At 49.5% G+C, this 20,814-nt stretch overlaps 2 protein-coding genes across 3 annotated transcripts in view; one reads left to right on the forward strand and one right to left on the reverse strand.

Annotated features, from left to right (window-relative positions):
• IQCE (IQ motif containing E) overlaps nucleotides 1-6,513 on the reverse strand; it is an 18,992-nt gene extending 12,479 nt beyond the window's left edge. The window contains 7 exon segments of the mRNA XM_087912902.1: nucleotides 275-388; nucleotides 1,067-1,137; nucleotides 2,695-2,829; nucleotides 3,560-3,700; nucleotides 4,099-4,138; nucleotides 4,479-4,526; nucleotides 6,106-6,513. Coding sequence (XP_087769028.1) covers nucleotides 275-388; nucleotides 1,067-1,137; nucleotides 2,695-2,829; nucleotides 3,560-3,700; nucleotides 4,099-4,138; nucleotides 4,479-4,526; nucleotides 6,106-6,510 — 954 coding nt within the window. The 5' untranslated portion in view covers nucleotides 6,511-6,513.
• Nucleotides 6,501-20,222, forward strand: BRAT1 (BRCA1 associated ATM activator 1). Of its 2 annotated transcripts, none has more exons than XM_026723757.2 (13): nucleotides 6,501-7,179; nucleotides 7,730-7,884; nucleotides 8,958-9,105; nucleotides 10,371-10,743; nucleotides 11,403-11,522; nucleotides 12,599-12,690; nucleotides 13,497-13,579; nucleotides 14,266-14,452; nucleotides 15,246-15,325; nucleotides 16,541-16,643; nucleotides 16,870-16,968; nucleotides 18,350-18,531; nucleotides 19,284-20,222. In XM_026723757.2, the coding sequence occupies exons 1-13, from the start codon at nucleotides 7,053-7,055 to the stop codon at nucleotides 19,983-19,985; spliced, it is 2,451 nt and encodes an 816-aa protein (XP_026579542.1). In that variant the 5' UTR covers nucleotides 6,501-7,052; the 3' UTR covers nucleotides 19,986-20,222. The 2 variants fall into 2 exon arrangements, with proteins under 2 accessions (XP_026579542.1, XP_087769027.1); XM_087912901.1 differs by having other exon boundaries at nucleotides 6,575-7,179; nucleotides 8,954-9,105.
• Nucleotides 20,223-20,814: the final 592 nt, after the last annotated feature.

A 20,814-nucleotide genomic window follows, 5' to 3' on the forward strand; every position in this document is an offset into this window, starting at 1 on the left:
TCGTTAAGTGAACTGGAGAACGGTCAGTAGTATATTTTTTTTTAAAATTATTTATACCTCTTTCTTTAACATATATTAAGTATTTAACAGACCGTGTATCGTGTCTCCACCGTGGAGAGAGAACGTGCGTCGCTTGGCTTTGCGGTTGGCTGAGTCCGGGCTAGCCCAGGGGTCCAGGCTCAGCCCCAGAAAGGCCAAAGCGACAGGCGTCCCCGCTCGGTCAGAAGACGAAAGGGCTGTGGGGGCCCCTCGGAGTAGGGAACCCTCCGCTTACTTTGAAGGGCTCCAAAAGGTGCTCAATTTGCTTGTCCTTCCGCGTGTTGTCTTCTTCCACCCGCCGAAGTTTGGTTTTCATCCGATCCGCTTCGCACTTCTGGGCTTGGATTGTCTACCGCGGAAAAGGGGGCGGGGGAGGAAAGAAACCTTTCAGGATCTTTGAGCAAAGGGATGGTAAACAGAAACAAGAGGACGGGAGCAGAGGTGGCTTCCAAAATGTTAGCAAAGTGACCCCGGACTCCGGAGGCTTTCCTTGAGCCCCTGGGAGGGAGAAAATTGCCTCCCCAGACTCCGGAGGCTCTAAGGAAGCCAGAAACGGCCCTGTTTTTGCCCTTCCTGACCTTCTGAGGCCCGTTTTTTTGACCTCTCTAAGCCTCCCTACGTGCCCTGAACTTATCTGCATCCCTCCCCCCCAACATGGGGACTCCTGGGAGGGGCGGGTGGGGCCAGACAGGAGTAGGATTTGCGGGTTCTCCAAACTGCACAGATTCTTAAGTAGAGGGTCTCCCCCGAACCCCCAGCAGCCCCCACCCCCGGATAGGAGAAAATTTATCTTGCAAGGGGTGGCATCAGAGAAATCTCATTTCCTTTTCCTTCCCAGGAATCTTGCCTAGGACATCTTTAGGTCCTCAGCAGCTGCCCTCCCACCCTGTTGCTTTTACACATTTCCCAGAAAGCAGGAAGACCAGCCTTCAGAGGGAGAAAAGAGTATGAACTACGGTGAAATTCTCCCCAAAGTATGTTCTGTTTATTCCACGGAAAAGAAGGAAATATAAACGCTCGCTCTAACCTTTTTTAGCTCGATGATCTCGTCGTACATATCCTCCTTCTCCTTATAGTCTGGAGTCCCAGGGATGTAGCCTAGAAAAGAAGGGCATGGATAAAATATTTTAACACCCTAAAAATTCTATCTGTTGCCAAGCTTTCACGCGTGTCCGTTCCTCGTCTTCTTGAAAGCTGCTGGAATCTATTCCAGAATAAAAATTCTGAGATTAGTGTTGGCGCTGAGGTGGAGAATATCACCCAGAAGCCTGAATGCAACTCAGATGTGAGGTTTGTGATCTATTCTTAGAGATGCATGTAAATTTTACTTTTTAATTTTTCTTCTTGAGAGGGAAGCAGCCCCGTGCAAGAACTGAGGACGAGAGCAACGTCACAGAGCATTTTGACAACAAGTTATCTATACTATACATCTGTCATCTCTGCTACAGCCATCTTTTTTCCAAGGAGTTCTGTGGCATTGTGCCCGTTTGGAAAAAAGGGTGTTGAAGGCAGACTGAAAAACAGGGGCTTGCTTGAGACTACTTAGCAGATGACATAGAATGATTGTCTCTCTTATTTATTTATGAAATTTACACTGCCTAGAGCAGGGATCTCCAACCTGGTCAAGTTTAAGACCTGTGGACTTCCATTCCCAGAATTCCCCAGCCAGCACTGGAGGAATTCTGGGAGTTGAAGTCCACGGGTTTTAAAGTCGACCAGGTTGGAGACCCTTGGCCTAGAGTCTACTCAATTTAAATTAACTTCCTGGCAGTTTATGTGTCCCTTGTTGACTATTATTTCCTGTGGGTTGAAGAAGCAAAAAAACAACACCTTCAGTGTTTCACAGAAGCAGGATGTTTACGAATGAGGGTAGAGGTTCGTTCTTTGAGCTTTAGGATTTCCCCTAAATTCCACTGAAGATGTTACCCAGCCTGATAACCAAATGTTCAAAAAAACAACCCAGAACCTCCGAGAAAGAAGCTCTGCCCTCATCCTCCACCCAAGCCACTGTTGTGGTTAGCCAGCAGCAGGTGCAGATGGTTGAGGAGAGCGAGGACTCAGATGAGGGGCCAGGACCATTAGGGAGTGGACTGCTGCCTTCAGAGATTGTGGGGGTTGGCAGCAGCAATGAGGAGGTTCCCGAGGAGCCTGTGCCAAGTACGTGTGCATGCAGGATTGCTCGGAGGAAAGAGCAGCTGCAACAGCACGGGCGAATCAGGAGTAAGGCTGCAAGGTAATGGCCTCTCCTTCAAGAAGATAAAAGCCAGGTTTGAAGAAGCGTTCTTTGCAGAAGGCAAAGATGCTATGAAACTCAGCCTCATGGACATTATAGTTAGTATTTGAAAACTCTTGTAAACTATTTCTTATCTGTGAGGTTTTGGTAGCCTTGAAGAACAAGGTTCTTTCTTGTCGGAGCTAATTAGTTGGAAGCAGGCTTTTATCTGTGAAGAAACAGAAGTTGTGGATTAAACCTTAAAAGGTGGGTGTTGCTGCCTTTGTTTTGTGTTTGCTCTCTTGAAACCCGGTTGGGTCAGAACAGCCAGAGATTATTTGCCACCATGTTTACAAATCTTCGTTTCCAAGTTTTAACTTCCCAAAGTATGTGCCCAGCCTGCCTCGCCTTCGAGAGGCAAAGTTCCGTGCCTCCAAACTCACCACGGCTGGCAGAGCGAGCGTGTTTTGGTTTCTTCATCCCCAAAGCTTCCTTGAGATACTCAGGTGTGCTGCCGGCAAGAGGGGAGAAAGCAGTTCTGATGCCAATGTCGGACTTGGAGTGGCTCATCCAGGTACCTAGTGAAGAGGGGAATGGGGCTGTCAGCTGTCAGCTCAACGCTTGCTTGCATTCCGGGGCTATTCGCTGACAGATTGCCATGAACTGGGGGTGTGGGGGGAGGCAAACAAGGAGGAAAACGAAAGTAAGCACTGTCATCTCTATGCTGGGTGACCTTGAAGATGCGGCTTCAAGGTCACCCAGCATATCAGCTGCATACCATCCTGCAAGCTTGAACCGACTGTCACGAAAACATCCTGCCTGAACCTGACTGATTGCCTAGGGGTGGGCAACAGGAGGGAACCAAGGGAGGGGAAAAAATTGAACCTAGGGATTTTGGCCTCCGATCCTCAGTTCTGGCTATGCTTGCTCGCAATATACTTTTGTGCCTTCCTTCGCAATATAATTGCGGGTGAGTGGTGGCAGGTCTGACAGAGGCGCCAAGAAAAATAACAATAGCAACAGCACTTAGACTTTTACTACAGTCCTCTCTAAGAGGTTTGCAGAGTCAGCCTATGGCAGGGTCTCCCACCTTGTCAACTTTAAAGCTGGCTGAGGAATTCTGGGAGTTGAAGTCCACAAGTCTTAAAGTTGCCAAGTTTGGGGACCCCTGATCCAGAAAAATGCACCCCCTTTGTGTGCAAATTCAGCTCCTGGCTACACGTTGACCAGACCATTTAATCTGGATTTTAAGCCCAGTTCTACTGGGCTCTGGAATGCTCTGTTAAAGGAAGAGCCAAGATTTCACACCTTGCTTCAGAGACCCACGCCAATACTGCCTTGAGGCTTTCACTAAGGGGCTCTCAAAGCGTTTACTCTCTGCGCTTTTAAACGTCCGCAGAAATCCAGTCCGTTTAGAATGGAGGCAGGTGTGAGAGGTGTACGGAGACCCTGCAGGAAGGACAAAAGAAAAAAAGAAAAAACAAGATGAAACATTTTAAAAAGCAAGCAAGATACTAACATTTCATTTTGTTATGAGGTGAGCGGGCTCTTTAGGATCTCGTAAAAAAGCAAAAAATAATTCATAATCGTGTGCATGCAGGTACAGAAAGCGCTGCATAACTCGTAGCCGAGTGGGCCTTTCGTAATCAGGTAGCAAAAAGGTGACATGTTTTAAAAGAACTGGGTAAGTTTTTGGAAGAAAAGATTGTACTTAAGCTAGCAGCGAGTTCTCTCTCTCAATCCCTTTCCATAAAAAGGGGAACTTGTACCATGAAAACTCGCCAATTTTTATTAAGTTCTCTCAAAGGAAAGGACACCAGGTGAAACCAACGCGGTGTGACACTTACTTGATTTTGCAGGCCTGCGAGACATTTTTTTCTTTAGTGTCTGTAAAACAAAAAAGACTTTGTGTTGTAATTTGTTAGCAGGGCATCTTCCTTAGTGAATTCCCTATTGGTGTTCCATTTTCTGAGCAGAATTCTCTTGCAATTACAGATTTATTGGAATCCGATGGCTACGAGAGCACCCTGTGTTTTAAAGTCACATCGATTCCAAAGTGTTTTAAAAGGTAGAAAATGCTCAGGAGAGTTTAGAATCTGAAAACAAACAGACGTAGACCAGATTACTGTGGTTTGATTAACAAATTATTTTTTAGTGTGACATCTGAATCCATTCCGGATCAACTTATAGAACATGAGAGAATGGAATGATATCTAACCCAACTTACTGTTTCTGTATCAGAATCATAGGTCAGAGCAAGAGAATTATCTTCTGCCTGTAAAAGACATAATTATTAAAAAATTCCATCCTGAAGCGTGGTATCAAAATAACTTCATGAGGTTGGCATTCACTGAGATGGAGCAGGGGTCCATCAGTAGAGTCAATTCTGACTGTCAGCTGCTTCTCTGAGGCTTTTTTACCTTCTTATCCTAGTACCGTTAGCCTGAGCTGGCTGGAACATGGCCAATCCGAATTTCTCAGAAAGCTTAGAAAAATAATAATTGTTCATCCACCATCAGCCAACTGTGATGGCTGGCCAGCTCAAGAGACCAGTGACAGAATCCAGGTTACTGTCTGGAACAACCACCTATAAAACATCTAATGTATGGGGGTCCTTGGTACTCTCTAAGATTGGTGGTTTTGTCACAGATGTTTCATTACCAACTACGTAACATCATAAGTACTAGTAAGGAATGGGGTTTGCTCTCTGTTTATATACTAGTGACTTGATCTGTCAAGTGTTGGTGGGAGCGTTCCTTGGTTGGGCTACTTGATTGTTGGACTACTTGGCTATTGGTCTAGTATTTAGATAGAAGGATGGATGGATGGATGGATATAAAGATATAGATAGATGATATAGATGACAAAGAGATAGATGATACTGTAGAAAATGATAGATAAGATAAAGGTATAAGACACAAAGATGGATGGATGGATGGATGGATAGATAAGACAGATATAAAAATATATTATCTATAGATGATATAGTTAATAGAGATAGATGATGCTATAGAAAATGATAGATAACATAAAGGTATAAGACAGACATAGATAGATAGATGGATGGATGGATGGATGGATGGATGGATAGATAGATAGGGCAACTCAGTGGTGAACTGTGGGTGCTGTCCTTGGTGCTGATATCTGACCTTGATTGTTTTCTTGCAAACATTTCTTTACCCAACTAGGTAGTATCATCAACGCTGGGAAGGAGTGGGCTTTATAGAGTTGAGGAGGGAGAGGACGAGAAGAACAAAGACTGCAGGATCTTTGTTCCTTTCTGATCTGGGTCCTTTTCTCACAGACGTTCCACGACCCAACCAGGTAACATCATCCGTTCTGCTGAGGTTTGCTCTGTTTTATATAAAACCACTTGTACTAATAAAACAGAGAGCGAACCCCTCTCCTGGCCTCCCCTGCCAGTGTGGGCAGAAGGGGGCGTCCTTGGGAGATGCCTCCCCCACCCAGCAGCCCAGAATGCAGTGCAGCATGGGACTCCCGATACGAAGCCTCGGGAGAAGCGGACGAGGAAGGGGGGCCGTTTCTGCAGCGGATTTCCAACCCCGCTTTCCTTGAGACCCCGAGTCCGGGTGGGGGGGCAGACCCGGATCTTCAGGACCCCGCCTGGGCAGCCCCGTAACGTGGGAATGGGCACAGTTCACGTCTCCTCGCAGCCCCCCACCCCGTCCTCCCCTACCCCACCCCGGGCTTTGCAGGGGGGAGGGAGACCTTCCCCAATAACGCTTCGTATCCCCCTCCCAGCCCTTCCCTGCAAGCCGCCCCCACCCACCCACCCTCTGGCTGGGTGGGTGGGGATGATGGGACCTGTAGTACCCCTCCCCTCCGGCCCTCACCGACTCCCGCTCCTCCGCGGCCTCGCTGGGGCTCCGCGACATGCCGGCGACGCGACGAGACTCTACAGGCGGAGAAGCCCACCCACCACAATCGCCCCCGCCGCGCTGGGCCCGCCTCCGAACTTCCGGCCGGGCTCCATGGCAACCGCCCCGGCAACCACCGGCAGGGGACCCGGATGGACGCGGGAGCGGCCGCGCCTGCGCAGAGGCGCTGTCTTCCTTTCGCCAGGGAAGAAGGCCGCAGCCTCTCGGCCCAACCCGGCGTACCACCCTAGAAGCCCCGCGCCCAATCCTCCGGGACTGTCGGCTGTGGACGATGGGGAGATCAGAGCTCAACGTGTCTAAAAGGCTCCCCGGCGGGAGGAGAAGCCAAATCTTTGCGCCTTCGGGGTGTAGAGAGAGCATCCCTCGCCCTTCTGCGCATGCCCGGACCAGGAGGGCGGGAACGAGGCCGCGCCTGCGCAGAGAAGACGAGCCCCCTGTAGTTCGCAAGCACGGGATTTGCACCGGGAAGGTTACGTTGCTCTGGTCGCTTGCAAGCGGAGTCTGCTCGGGATTGCATCCGCGGCCGCCGGGCTGCTGCCGGGAGGCTGTCTCCCCTGCCTCTCTTTGGAAATCCCCATAGGGACCCTATATTGGGGCTGGGCTCGTCTCTTCCTGCCCCTTGCCCAGCCACGCTGCTTGCATTGGGACCAGCCGATTCAATTCCCCGGTAGAGAAAGACGGGATGGCATTCAGATGACCGCGGCAGACGCGTGTCTGCACTAAACAAGGGGCGTCAACGGAGCTTGCAGTGGGAGCTTTAGTTTCAAAAAGTTTTAAAATGTTTCCCACCCGGGCAGTAAGGAGCCTCTCTTATCAATTGTGAATATATAGCTTTGTTTTCTGGGGCTTCGCTTCCTTTTTTATTTTTTGCAAGAACACCCCCGCGAGGCTTCTTGCTCCCCATGGATGCAAAATGTTCCCAGCTTTTGCCTTCCGTTTGCACCATCCTGGCCGATCCCGGGCACCCCGTGGCGGATGATACTTGTCTGGAAAAACTTCTGGACTGGTTCAAGGCTCTGGCCAGCGCTGGTGAGTTGGCACTTGGTTTTGCATTTTGGGGAAGGCTTTCTTTCTTTCTTTTTTTGTGAGGGCTCAGGTAGGAAAATAACGGGGCACGGGGTGGTGGTAGTGCTGCCATAAGATACCTTAAGGAGTGGCTGGGCGGGGGAGGACGCAGTCAGCGATGCTGTGCATGCGCGCAATGTTGTGCATGCACGATAAGGACTTACTGGATGGAGAGGGACGGGGCCAGCCAGGGGCACGATTTGCCGGTTCTCTGAACTGCACAGAATCGTAACAACCGGTTCTATAGAACCAATCCAAACCGAATCCCACCCCTGCTTCGGTGTTAAGTGAAACGTGGTGGTTAAAATGAGTCCATTTTATAGCCCATGGGTGTTTTCTGCCGGAGACTGGAAGCAGACACCATTTTCTGGCGAAATAATGCCAAAAATGGTGGTCAAAGAAGGGCTGTGGGACCCCTGAAACCGCCGTAAATGCAAGCTGGTTACCAAGCTGTTCTTGGTCTGGTCATAAATTTAGGACTTCCTGTATTTTTTTTCTCTCCTTCCCCTTCTAGGGCCTAGTGTGCTGGTGTTAAAAGAGAACCCGTGTCTGATCGAGTTGATCCTGGCGGTGCTCAAACAAGGGGAACCGGATCCCATCCTTCTGTCTTTCATCCTGAGGCTCACGGGAATCTTTGCCGCTTCCGAAAGCAGCTTCCAGTATTTGCAGGTTAGTCCGTCAGAGCCGCAGGAATCGATTCGAAGGTCGGCGTATTGACTGAAAAAATATCATACCATTCTCTCCTTTCTTCTGCATTATTTTAAAAAATCTAGATTTACTTTAATGGGGTGGGGTGGGGGGTTTGAATGTTTACAGTAGAGCCCGGATGGATGGGTCAGGATTCCTAAGCCATTGTTTTTGTAGTTCCACAGCTGTGAAGCCTCCTTCAGAGCAGCAAGAGGCTGATCTGGCAATGCAACTGGCTTGCTTGCTTTCCTCTTTCCTCCCTCCCTCTTCCCTTCCTTCCTTTCCCTTCCCTTTCCCTCTTCCTTCCTTGCTTGCTTGCTTTCTTTCTTCTTTCCTCCCTCCCTCTTCCCTTCCTTTCCCTTCCTTTTCCCTCTTCCTTCCCCTCTTCTTTCCTTCCTTGCTTGCTTGCTTTCCTCTTTCCTTCCCCTCTTCCTTCCCTTCCCCCTTCCTTTCATTTCCTTTCCCTTCCTTTCCCTCTTCCTTCCCCTCTTCCTTCCTTCCTTGCTTGCTTGCTTTCTTCTTTCCTCCCTCCCTCCCTCTTTCCTTCCCCTCTTCCTTTCATTTCCTTTCCCTTCCTTTCCCTCATCCTTCCCTTCTCCCTTTCCTTTCCTTTCCCCTTTCCTTTCCTTTCCTTTCCTTTCCTTTCCTTTCCTTTCCTTTCCTTTCCTTTCCTTTCCTTTCCTTTCCTTTCTTTTCCTTCCCTTCCTTCCCTTCCTTCCCTTCCCTTCATCCTTCCCTTTCCCTCATCCTTCCCTTTTCCTTTCCTTTCCTTTCCCTTCCCCTCATCTTTCCCTTCTCCTTTTCCTTTCCTTTCCTTTCCTTTCCCTTCCTTTCCCAAATTATTAAGATGTCTACTGTTACCCAGTGTCCTCCCCAATGACCCCTGCAAAATCCAGGCGTTGCCCCCAAGGAACAAAATTTAGAATTTCGTTTAAAATGTAGATAAATTTAACCCAGGAGGAAAACCGTAAAGCGACAGTAAACCAGGGAAGCCTGGCGATTCCAGACAGAAGCCGCCCCCTTGATTTCCTTCTCTTTCCTTTCTCTCGAGTCAGCAGCAGGAGGTGGTGTTTGGAGCCTTCGGAGAGGCAGGTCCCCTGGGCAGCCCCCTCTGGGAAGACATGACCATTCGGAGCGGCTGGGTGCAAGGGGCCTACACCATGCTGCGACATTACAGCGCCTTCCAGTTCCTCTGCAACTCTGGCAAGTGCTTTGCCTCCCCTCCTGAGTTCAGGTTGGACAGACTTTGGCCCAGAGGCCTCCAAACTTGGGAACTTTTAAGACAAATGGATTTCAATTCCCAGAATTGCTGGCTGGAGAATTCTGGGAGTTGAAGTCCACAAGTCTTAAAGTTGCCAAGTTTTGCGGGGAGGCCTGCTTTGGCCCATACGGGCGGTCCTCAGTTTACGGCTGTAATTGAATCCAGAATTAACAGTCGTAAGCCTTGCCTCTCCTTAAGCATAGGCCTCGGCCCGATTTTACAACGTTTATGCTTTACAGCAGTCTGTGACTTCCTAACCGTTGCTAAGCAACCAGTCACTGAAGGCAAGGACTACCTTTGCATCAATTTCTGCTCCTGTAAGTGACAGGTTGGAGGCTGCCTACGACAAAGAATTGGGGCCTGAGAGTTTTCTATGTATTAACGAAAATGGATTGTCCATGGTTAACAAGTCTCATGTCGGACATGTTATTTTTTGTCCCATGCAACAACGATGATGCCGCGGAATCAAAGGATTAAAAAAGAAAAGAAATATTGTTTGCCATTTAGCCAAAGTCCTAATCATTGCAATGTTGTTTTCACTCCTGAATCCAGACATCTTGCTTATGTTCATGATTAACAGGAAGACTAATAAGAGTTGAAAGGGACCTTGTAGGTCATCTAGTCCAACTCCCGCCCAAGCATTTCTGACAGATGGCAGTCCAGCCTCTTCTTGAAAGCCTCCAGGGATGAATATCCTACAACTTCCGAGGGCAACTTCTGTTCCATGGGTTGAGTGTTCTCACTGTCAGAAAGTTTCTCCTTATTTCCGGGTTGAATCTCTCCTTGATCAGTTTCCATCCATTATTTCTCGTCTGGCCTTCAAAGGTGCTTTGGAAAATAGCTTGACCCCTTCCTCTTCTCTGTGGCAGCCCCTCAAATATTGGAAGGCTGCTATCCTGTCTCCCCTCGTCCTTCTCTTCCCTAGACTAGCCTGGCCCAGTTCCTGCAACCGTTCATTGTATGTTTTAGCTTCCAGTCCCCTCATCATTTTTGTTGCACTCTTTCTAGAGTCTCAACATCTTTTTTATAGTGTGGTGACCAAAACTGGATGCAGGACTCTAGGTGTGGCCTTACTAAGGCTTTATAGAGTAGTGTTAGTACCGCACTTGATCTTGATTGTATCCCTCTGTTAATCCCCAAGAGAGTTTTCTTAAGAAATGGCTGCTTTCTCCTGAAATTTTCAACGTCGCTTATCGCTGCTCCACAGGAGCTCTAGATATGATCTTCACTCTTCAAGAAGACCCCAGCCTCTTCATCGCTGCAGCAGCCAACCGGCTTCTTGCCCGCCTGCTCATTTTCTCTGTAGAGTCCGAGCCGTCTCGTCTTCTCAGCTCAAAGGACTGCGATTGGCCGGCCTGTGCTCGGATGATGGTCGCCCGTGTTGAGGAGGCTCTCACGTCCCGCTCTTCGTCCCGGATCAAGCATTCCCTGAAGCTCTTAATGACGCTATTTGAACACAGCCAGGATGCCTGGACCGAAATCTTGTGGTCACGCCTAGCAGAAACGGTGGAAGCCCTCCTGATGGAAGATTCTGTCCATGTAGGACCCTGGTTTGTTGATTTGTTCCTTAGCATGGCGAGGTAAGAGAGGGTCCATCAGTTACTCTTTTAAGGGCCCTGAATTGGTTAAGATGGTGGGACAGGGCTTGTATGTAGGGTTCTTGCATTGTTCTTGTCATGCCCCTGATTTGAAGAGGGAGGCCGAACAGCTGACAGGGAGTGGGAGTGTGGCTCTGTTGGCTTTGGAGGAAACTGGGGAAGGGCATAGTCCGGCTGGGCAGAGCAGGAAGAGGAAGAACAAGGGAGAGGGAGTTCAGAGGGAAGACCCAGGCCCACCTCCTCTTCATCCTAGGGCACACAGGGAGGAACGGAGAAAAGAGCAACGTGGTTGCATGGCTTACGGGGGAGGAAAGGGCCCTGATTCCCTTCATTGGCTGCAGCTGGGAACAGAGTGTTTAAAAAAGGGAAACCGCGCACAGCAAGTTGTTGGGAGCAAGTCGTGAATTTATCTGGTATTGTCGTGGCTTATCTGTGTTCCTGGCGTCTTCCCAACTGTGTGAATTTTGCCACGCTTTCAAGTCTGCAATTCCTTCTCCTGCCCTGCCAAAGCAAAAAAAAAATGGGGCATGTAGGGAAACATTTGAGCACTTCGTTGCATTTGAGGGAGATGAAGTGGGTGCTTTAAGTCTGCCAGTTGCTTAAACAGCCAGCTCTTTAACGGGTCGCTCTTCCTCCAATAGGTCTCCTGCATTTAGCTCTCATGAATGCAGCCTTTGGAAGCTGGTGGCCCTTGCCCTGAAGAATATCAGCCTGGCTCATGTCGGCCCTCTAGCACATGGACTTTTGAAGCTGGAGGCATGGTAGGAACGGATGCCGTGAACTAATGCAGTTGGGAACTTTAAGAGATATGGACTTCAACTCCCAGAATTCCCAGAGTAGTAATATTCAGTGAGCCTCATTGAGGGGCTGGCTAAGTATTTTGCTTGTTTAGCTGCAGATTCCAATTCCACTTTTCTTCCAGTGTCACACTTAAGCCCTTTTTTAAGCATGATAAAAGTCTGGGGGGAGGGGGTGGAAACTGGGTTTGACAAACAAGCGTTCAATAAGGCGAGCCTAGACAATCGTGGCTTATTGCAAAAACGTGGCTTAGAGTGATATATGAACTCAGGTCATAAAAACCAGAGGCCCTTTCTGCACTTGACTCTTCCATTTTCTCCATTGTGAAGTTTTTAACGTCTTTTTCATGGTTCTAAAAACGGTGGCATTTTGTAGAAGGCAACAAATTAAAACCAAAGTAACTCCTATAATTTGAAGCACGGTGGTGTGTGAAGGCATGTTGTGTGGTTTGATGTTGAAGGGGTTTTGATTTGCGAAACAAACTTCTGACACACGTAAAACCAAGGGAAAGCCCTCATCTCGTGCCCGCAAAGCAATCTTGACCTATGGAACAATTACAATTACCAGCGTCAACGTATAGCAATACCACAGACAGTAGAATATTGTTAACTTGCCTGCTTGTATTTATTATTAATTGCATTTACTACAATTCATCATTAAGGAGAACCATATGGATTGTTAAATTTGATTTGAGTTTTGTAAAAAGAAAAAAAAAAGTACAATAGAAATATTCAAAACAAAACAAAGTAATTCATATAATTCAATTTAAAGTTTTGTTTTTACACATCTCTTCACGTGAGCAACGTGATTCCAGATTACAATATTTATATACATCGTCATAGTTACACTTTCAACTTTCTTAATGTCACTTCAAATCATTAGTAATTTATATCATTGGAAGCACGGCGTGTGTAGGTAGGCATGTTGTGTGGTTGGATGTTGAAGGGTTCAGATTTGCAAAGCAAACTTTCGACACATGTGAAACCAAGGGAAAGCGCCCACCTCGTCCCCGCAAAGCGACCGTTTCCTCTTCTTCCAGCCCGCAGGCCCTCCAAGCCCAGAGCCTGGCTGTTTTGCTCCAGCCGATGGATGGCATCTTGCGAGCCACTTCGCCTCACGCAGCCTCCCCAAGTGAGTGGTACAACACAGTCTTATTAACGCCCGTATCCATTAGACCGGAGTTCCCCCATGATTCTGGCTTTGCGGACCGATGGGGAGAAGGGGACGGTTTCAGACAAGCGGCCGGCAAGCGTGTGTGTGTGTGTGTGTGTGTGTGTGCAGCTCCCTTTGTGGGAGTGGCGTGCGTGCGTGCCTGCCACTCCCTTAAATCGAGCAAGCACTTGCCCGTTGCTCGCGCATGTGAGGATGTGTGTCTGAACGTCGGCTGGCTGATTTCCGCAGCCCGGTTGCAAATATTCTCCTGCCGCGCTCGTGGGGCGCAGCCAGGGGCGGGATTCAGCCCATTCAGACCGGTTGGCACGGACCGGACGTTACATTTTCATCCGGTCCATCGAACTGGTAGTTGAACCGACCGGCTGGCCCTCTCCCAGGATTCTCCACGTGGTCCGTTTCAGATGCGGGTAGGTTCAGGGTCCGCGTGGAGGCTCTGGGAGTGGGAGAAATGGGCCGAACCAGAAGTTCTGGAAGTCCAAAAACAGCCCTCCTGGAAGTTCCGGTAAGCTACGCCCACCCAGCGACCAGGTAGAGAAACGGTTGTTGGGATTTTTGAATCTCACCCCTGGTCACAGCCCACAGGTGGACGGAGGGGGGACCCCCCTGCATTAGGCCAAATGGGCAGGTAGAGATAAGGGGCCCTTGGATTATCCGGAACCTGGGTTAGAACAGCCCTGGTGCGATGAACGCGTGGGAATTCTCCAGTTTGCAGGTCCGAAATGCCTTCTTGTCTGAAAAGGATCATTTCCCTCCTTTGCTTGCAGATGCTTCCTCTGCAGAGACTCGACTCTTCTCTACCGGTCTCCTGTGTCAGACGATGGCTCACCTCAAGGAGATCCAGGAGTTGGTATGAAAAAGAGCGGGCTTTCTTGACGCCCCTGTGAAGGTTGTCCATCGTCCAGGTCACGGTGGCTTCAAGAATGCTTTTTTCGAAAGGCAGCTGGGCAGCTCCTCTGAATTTTTTTTGGCCTGGAAAACGTTTCACAGGTTCTCATCCAAGAAGCTTCTTCCGTGTCTCCGTAACACGGAGAAAAAATAGGCTTGTGGGTGCTTCTATCCCAGGGCAGTAGCTATATGGAATTCTACTGAATAGCGCCGTATTTGTGCAATATCAGGTTTTCAATTCAATTGCATAGAAAGTGAAGGATGCATGTTTGTGTTTTATTTTTATAGTTATAACGTACACTGAAGATGGCATTTAATTTCGTTGTACGAGGTGAAATGACAATAAAGTAAACTGAGCTGAGCTAAACTAAACTAAACTAAAAACTAAACTAAACTAAACTATTCTGCAAGTTCAGAGTTTCCCAAGAGACTCCCTCATCCTTTTCCAGATTTGAAACCTGGAAATTTCTAAGCGTGCTGGCTGGGGAATTCTAGGATTTGAAGTCCGTAAATGGTTTGCTCTCTGGAATTCTGGGAATTGAAGTCCACAGAGCTTAAAAGTTGCCACGGTTGAGAACCCCTGCTCTGCAAAATTAGAGCTCTGATTAAACTAGGTTCTGATTCAACCCCTATCTGTTGCTTCCCCAGTCCTGCTTCCCAGTAGAGTTTCCGCATCAGCCTTTGATATGCTCCGTGGTGACCATACTACAGTTTTGCGCTGGCCAGGCTGTGTCGTCCTCCTCCTTTGGAGCTACACTAGGCCACCTCTTGATTGGCAGCTTTCGAGTCCAGAGGGCAGCGCTCAGCCTCCTGGGAGCCCTCTCACGATGGGCTGGTAAGTGAGGCTTGTGGTCTGTGTTGGATACCCAATTCCAGAAAGATTGCAGCCGTGCCAGAAATTCTGTCCATAAGTGTTTCTCACTTGCCCTTTTCAGGATTCTTTGCCGTTTTAACTGTCAAGATTAGAAGTTTCATAAACCAGGGCTGGAAAAGTGGCTTTATTATCCCACTTTTCATTGTAGGTCCTGCCAAATATTTCAATTCGTTGTAGCATTGACTTAAAGGGGCAGGATTATAAATAACGGAGCAACACTTGATTGTTCGGATGGCTTCCGAGCTTCTATGGAAATTGTCGTATTTTGTCTGTACGGTGTAGTTCAATAAATTAACCCGTGGAACAACTTGCCTCCAGAAGTGGAAAATGCTCCAACGCTGGAAGTTTTTAAGAAGAGATTGGACAACCTTTTGTCTGAAGTGGTGGAGGGTTTCCTGCCTAGGCAGGGGGTTGGGCTAGAAGACCTCCCAGGGTCCCTTCTGTTTATGCTGTTCTAACAATAGAGCACTTTGCAAAACAAAACAAAAATCCCATTCTGCCATGCAATCCAGCACCAACAAATAACCGATAGGAATAAAAAGCAGAAGAGTTTCTCTCGCTCCCCAAAACCGACTCATTGGGGGCAAATTGAACACGAGTCTTTTTGTCGGGCCCATGTTAGTTCGCTATCCTTCCTGCAGAGCAACTTTTGAAATTTTAAACTCCCAAGAAGTAGCCTTGGGGATGAAATCCGGGCTGAATTGGAAGTGTAAAGGAGACCCCCGTGATTAAAACGTTCGTTCTCTAAATTTAGCCTCTGTCCAGGACGAAGAAAGGCTGCAAGTGTTTGACGTCTTCCTGACGTACTTACGGAGTCCAGACAGCAGTCCTGTGGTGAGTGCAGAATTGTACCAAGAATTGCTTTGTCTTCTGCAAGGAAGTCTCTCGTTTACTAAGATTGTTGCTTAGAGGGGGGATGTCTGTCATTTGGACCAGAAGTGGGCATAAAAGCTGGACAGATCTATCAACTCTGCTGGGAGACCAGCAGCTGCTGGGTTCTGCCCTAGCTCCCCAAACACGACCAACCCTGTGACGTGAACTCAGACGATTCCCTTTTTTAGGAGCGCCGGCATTCCTGGCAAAACGTTTCTCTCTCAATGCAGGCTAATAAATCCATCTGGCCGGGAGATGAATACCTGTCTGCCACACCTACTCCTCTCCTCCCTCTGCCTTTTCACCCCCTGAGCTAGGGTGGGGCTTCGCTGGCGGTGTTGGCTCTTCCGGCCCAAGGACCGGTCCATAGATTTCCACTTCTCTCCTCTGCTTTCGGCACATCTGTACGTCAGGCACTGGGCCCAGCTGTTCTTCCTCTTCCACATTAGCCACCTCCAGACCTGAAGGCTGTTGACTCTCCAGCTAAGGGCTGACGGATGGCCCAGACTCAGTCTCTCTCTCTCTCTCAGTTCCATTCCCCCTTGGAGCTCCCGTCCCGAGGGCCGGCCCTTAGATTTCCACTGCTCTCCTCTCCTCTGCCTTCTGCGCCAGGCACTAGACCCAGCTGTTCCTCCTCTTCCTCATCAGCCATCTCCAGACCTGAAGGCTGTTGACTCTCCAGCTAAGGGCTGATGAACGGCCCAGGCTCCATCTCTGTCTCTGTTTCTGTCTCTCTCTCTCTCTCTCTCTCAGTTCCATTCCCCCTTGGAGCTCCCGTCCCGAGGGCTGGCCCCTAGATTTCCACTGCTCTCCTCTCCTCTCTACCTTCTGCACCAGGCACTGGGCCCAGCTGTTCCTCCTCTTCCTCATCAGCCACTTCCAGACCTGGGGGCTGTTGGCTCACCATCTAAGGGCTGACAGACGGCCTAAGCTCTGGCTCTGTCTCTCTGCCGGCTCCATTCCCTCCTCCCCCTCGCAGCTCTCAGGTTGCCTTGATCCTGACCCCTGACTCCCACGCCGCCGCTGCCTCCTCTGATTCAGCTGCTGGAGAGGCCGGCGGCCGACAGGCCACAACATGCTGGAGTTAGTTATACCCTGCCTTTCCTATTTTTACAAATAACTCAAGGCTGCGGCCATACCCGTTGCAATAATATTTATTATTCTGCTTCCTTCCAGATTTTTAAGAAAGCCCTTCAAGGAACCCTAAAGTGGCTTCGGAGTGCCTTGCGACCTTCCGTCTCCCTTGCCGATGTCCAGCAACGCCAAAAGTTTCTCAGAGGTGTAAACAGCACCTGATCTACGTTGATCTATTCTAATGGCCCAATATTGCGGTGTGGGGTTTTCCCTCGCCCCATTTCTGGTCCAGAGATTTAATTTTTTGAGCCGGAAGGCTTCAGATTTTAAAGCCGGTTGTCATTTCCTCCGTTCAACTTGCGTCGAGTCAGCCGGGGAGAAAGGATGGCCAAGTTCTCCAGTCTACAATTTTCTCTCCTTTTCTTTTGAAGATACGCTGCGGGTGTTACGGAAACATCTGTGCAGTCCAAGCTGGGAAGTACGCGATTCCTCCCTGGAGTTTCTCAGCCTGGCGATGAAGCATTTGAGAGGTAGGGGGAGCACCAAGATAGCAATGGCTCTAAAGACTTATATGCCGCTTTCCAGCGCTTTACAATTTCTCTAAAGCGGTTTACAGACCCAGCCTCTTGACCCCAGTAATCTGGGTCCTCATTTTATCCACCGCGGAAGGACGGAAGGCGGAGTCAACCTTGAGCCCGGTGAGATTCAAACTTCTGACAGCCTGAAATATTCTAATCATTGTGCCACCGTGGTGAGGGAAGGAGGAAAAAAAGGGTGGGAGAGAAAGAAAGGAGAAAAAGCAAGAGCACTTAGAGTTATATACCGTTTCACAGGGCTTTCCAGTTCCCTCTAAGCGTTTTAGAGAGTCAGCCTCTCGCCCCCAACAATTTGGATCCTCATTTTACCCACCTCGGGAGGACGGAAGGTTGAGTCAACCTTGAGCCGGTCAGGATCAAACTCCTGGCAATGGGCAGAGTCAGCAATACTGCATTCTAACCACTGTGCCACAGTGGCCCTTCCCTCTCTCCCTCCCTTTCCTTCCTTCCCTCCCTCCCTCCCTTCCCAAGCAATAGCAGACTTACATACCGCTTCACAGTGCTTTACTCTCTAAGCAGTTTACAGAGTCAGCATATTTGCCCCCAACAATCTGGGTCCTCATTTTACCCCCCTCCCCCTCGGAAGGACGGAAGGCTGAGTCAATTTCTTGAGCCTGTTGAGATTCGAACTGCCAAACTGCAGGCAGCCGGCCGTCAGCAGAAGTAGCCCTGCAGTACGGCACTCTGACCACTGCACCACCACGGCTCAGATACAGATTAACAGAGTTGGAAGGGACCGCACTAAATGGACCATTGTAAGTTCAGAACTACCTGTGTTTTAACACTGCCGTTTTGTTCCGACCCAACCAGAGCAAACACAAAGTCAGCAGCCCTCACCTTTTAAGGTTTAATAAAGAATTCTGTTCTGAAGGCTGCTTTCCACTAATTAGCTCCGACAAAAAAGAGCCTTGCCAAATTGTTTATCAAAGTTGCCAAACACCCAGAGATAAAAATTTACAAAATTCTCCAAACACAAACTAAGATGTCCACCAGTTGAGCTTCAGAGCTTCTTTGCTGTCTGCAAAGAACGCTTTTCCAAACCTGGCTTTTATCCTCTTGAGGGAGGGGCCATCACCTTGCAGCCTTACTCCTGAGTCGCCTGTGCTGCTGTAATTGTTCTTTCTTCCAAGCAATCCTTCGTGAATGTGCACTTGGCACAGGCTCCTCGGGAATCTCTTCATAGCTGCTGCTAGCCCCCACAATCTCTGATGGCAGCAGTCCACTCCTTGATGGTCCTGGCCCCTCATCTGAGTCCTCACTCTCCTCAGCCATCTGCACTTGCTGCCGGCTAACCACAACACATTTCCCTGCACAGGACTCGACTGGTTTTGGCAAGAGCTGCTCTCCTCAGAGGTGCCCAGGCTTCTGGAAGATCTCCTGGGTGATCCCGAGAGCTATGTGCGTGCCAGCGCCGTGAGGACTTGGGGCCGTTTCTCCCTCATGGCCTACTCTGGCCCAGAAGTGCCTGTTTGCAAAAGCAATGAAAACCCCAAAGAGGTACGACACTTGTTGTGATGACCCTGGGTGTAACACAAAGGCAACGCAGCCAGAGAATAAGTAGGAGTCCCTTTATTAGCTCCAACTTTGCCCCCAATGTCCCGGTTACTCTCCAGTCTGGAGAAAAAAAACTCCCACAAACCTGCAACAGCCTTTGGCTGCAGATATTCCAATCCAAATATTGTAAACAGAAAACTTTAAATTATAAATCCAACAAGGCAAAATAAGGTAATAAATCCGGCAGGGCAAGGTAAGGTGTTCAGAAGTGAAGTAACACAGTAGTAAATCCAACCAGTTGGGAGAATGCCAGGAACTCAGATAACCGTAGCCCACACAAGATAAACTCAGCAATTATTCGCAACAACCGCCCCTCCCAACTGCCTCTCCTTTAAATTCCCTCCCCAGCTGTGCCTTGTGAAGGGAATCAGGGCCCTTTCCTCCCCCGTAAGCCACACAACCCACGTTACTCCCTTCTCTGTTACTGCGTGCCTGAGGATGAAGAGGGAGGTGGGACTGGGTCTTCCTCTGAACTCCCTTCCCTTGTTCTGCCTCTCCCCTGCTCTGCCCAGCTGGACTTTGCCCTTCCCCAGATTCCTCCACAGCCAGTAGAGCCACACTCCCGCTCCCTGTCGGCTGTTCGTCTTCAGGCTCGAAGGGGGCATGTGTGCAACCTGGGGCTCCAACTCCTCTTTTCTCCACGCAGAGATGCCAAGTTTCCCTTTTGAGATTCCCTCTGTCTCCTTGTTCCCCAGCTCTGCGTCGGCGGCGTTCGCTTGCTGGAAATCTTGTCTTCAGACGCCGAAGGTTTCCCTCGCCGAGCTGCCATCGGCGTCTTCCTTGACTGGCTGAAGGAAGGACACCCCGAGGCCTCGGCAAGCCCCGCCGAGTTTGTTTCCCGAGCTCTTCAAGCCGTGGATGGAGACCTAGATTGGGAAGTCAAAATGGCCGCTCTGGACCTGGTGGGAGTTTTCATCGGCCAGACGTTCGGCCAGCTCGAGCAGAGCTCCACTTCAGCTGGTTCTTCGCTTGCCAATCTTGCCGACGTGCTGCGGCTCTTTGGCCAAATGAAAATGTTGGGCTTCCTTTTCAGGGCCCTCCAAGACTGCGACAGGCCAGTGGCGGTCAAGGCCTGCGAGGTCCTTTTGGCTCTGAAATCTTCCGTTTGCAAACACCGGTCGAAATCATCACCGTCAGGAGATGCTTCCGGGCTAAAGAAAGTTCCCACGGAGAGCTCCTCCTCTCCTCTCTCCAGCCTTCCTGCCGGGGAGGCCGCTGAAAAGGACTGCCAGGATCCCGAAAGGCTGCGCCAGATCCTAGAATTCACCAACCTGGAGGGTTTGCGAAGGGCTTTGGACGTGAGCAGCGATCACTTGGAGAGGAGCCCGCAGTCCCTCCTGCAGGACCTCCTGGCTGCGGCAGGCGACGCGGAGGAGAACCGAGTAGATTGCTATTGAAAGGAGGGGCTGGAGAGCTCGCTGGCCGGCTTGGAAAAGGGCCCGCTTTCAGAACGGAGGGACTGCGAGCGCGTTTCTTTTTTCCAGGCACCTCCTGAAAGCGGGCCTGGCAGAGCGAATTAAAACTGAAACTCGGGTACAGGGAGAATAAGCACCAAAGAAGAGCGAACGAACAAAAGGCAAAACTCACGCGGAGTGAATGCAAGGGGTAAAAATAAATAAAATAAATATCCGATATTCCTTTCGTCTCCTATTTTCCTCACAACAACAGTCTTTAACCACTAAATCCAACTCTCTCTCCCTCCTCTCTCCCTCTCTCTCCTTCCCTCCTCTCTCTCCTCTCTCTCTCCTCTCTTCCTCCCTCTCTCTCCCTCTCCCTCCTTCCTCTCCCTCCTTTTCTTTCCTCTCCCTCCTTCCTCTCCTCTCTTCCTCTCTCTCTCCCACTCCCTCCTTCCTCTCCCTCCTTCTCTCTCCTCCCTCTCCATCCTCCTCACGGCAATTCTGGCAGAGCAGATGAAGGGAAACGGCTCTTGGCTGCCTTCAGACAAAGCAAGTCGGGCCGGCATCCGTAGGATTTTGCCGGCACAGTCGGAATCAGAGGAAATTATTTCAGACATCAAACAAGTAGAACTTCTGAATGCATCTTTTGATGTACCGTTTGGAAATCTGAACGACTGTGCTGTTCACGGCTTCTGTCTTGACTTAGTGGGGAGCGGAACGCTCTTGAGTCAAGTCCGAGGTGTGTGTGGGCGAAGACTTGAGGCAGAACTTAATAGAAAAGGGGAAAAAAATTAATCCCTTAACGCCAAAGCCAGCCGAAGCCACGAAT

The sequence above is a fragment of the Pseudonaja textilis genome, chromosome 14, assembly GCF_049901715.1.
Source record: "Pseudonaja textilis isolate UNSWEBS1 chromosome 14, rPseTex1.2, whole genome shotgun sequence".
Lineage (NCBI taxonomy): Eukaryota > Metazoa > Chordata > Lepidosauria > Squamata > Elapidae > Pseudonaja > Pseudonaja textilis.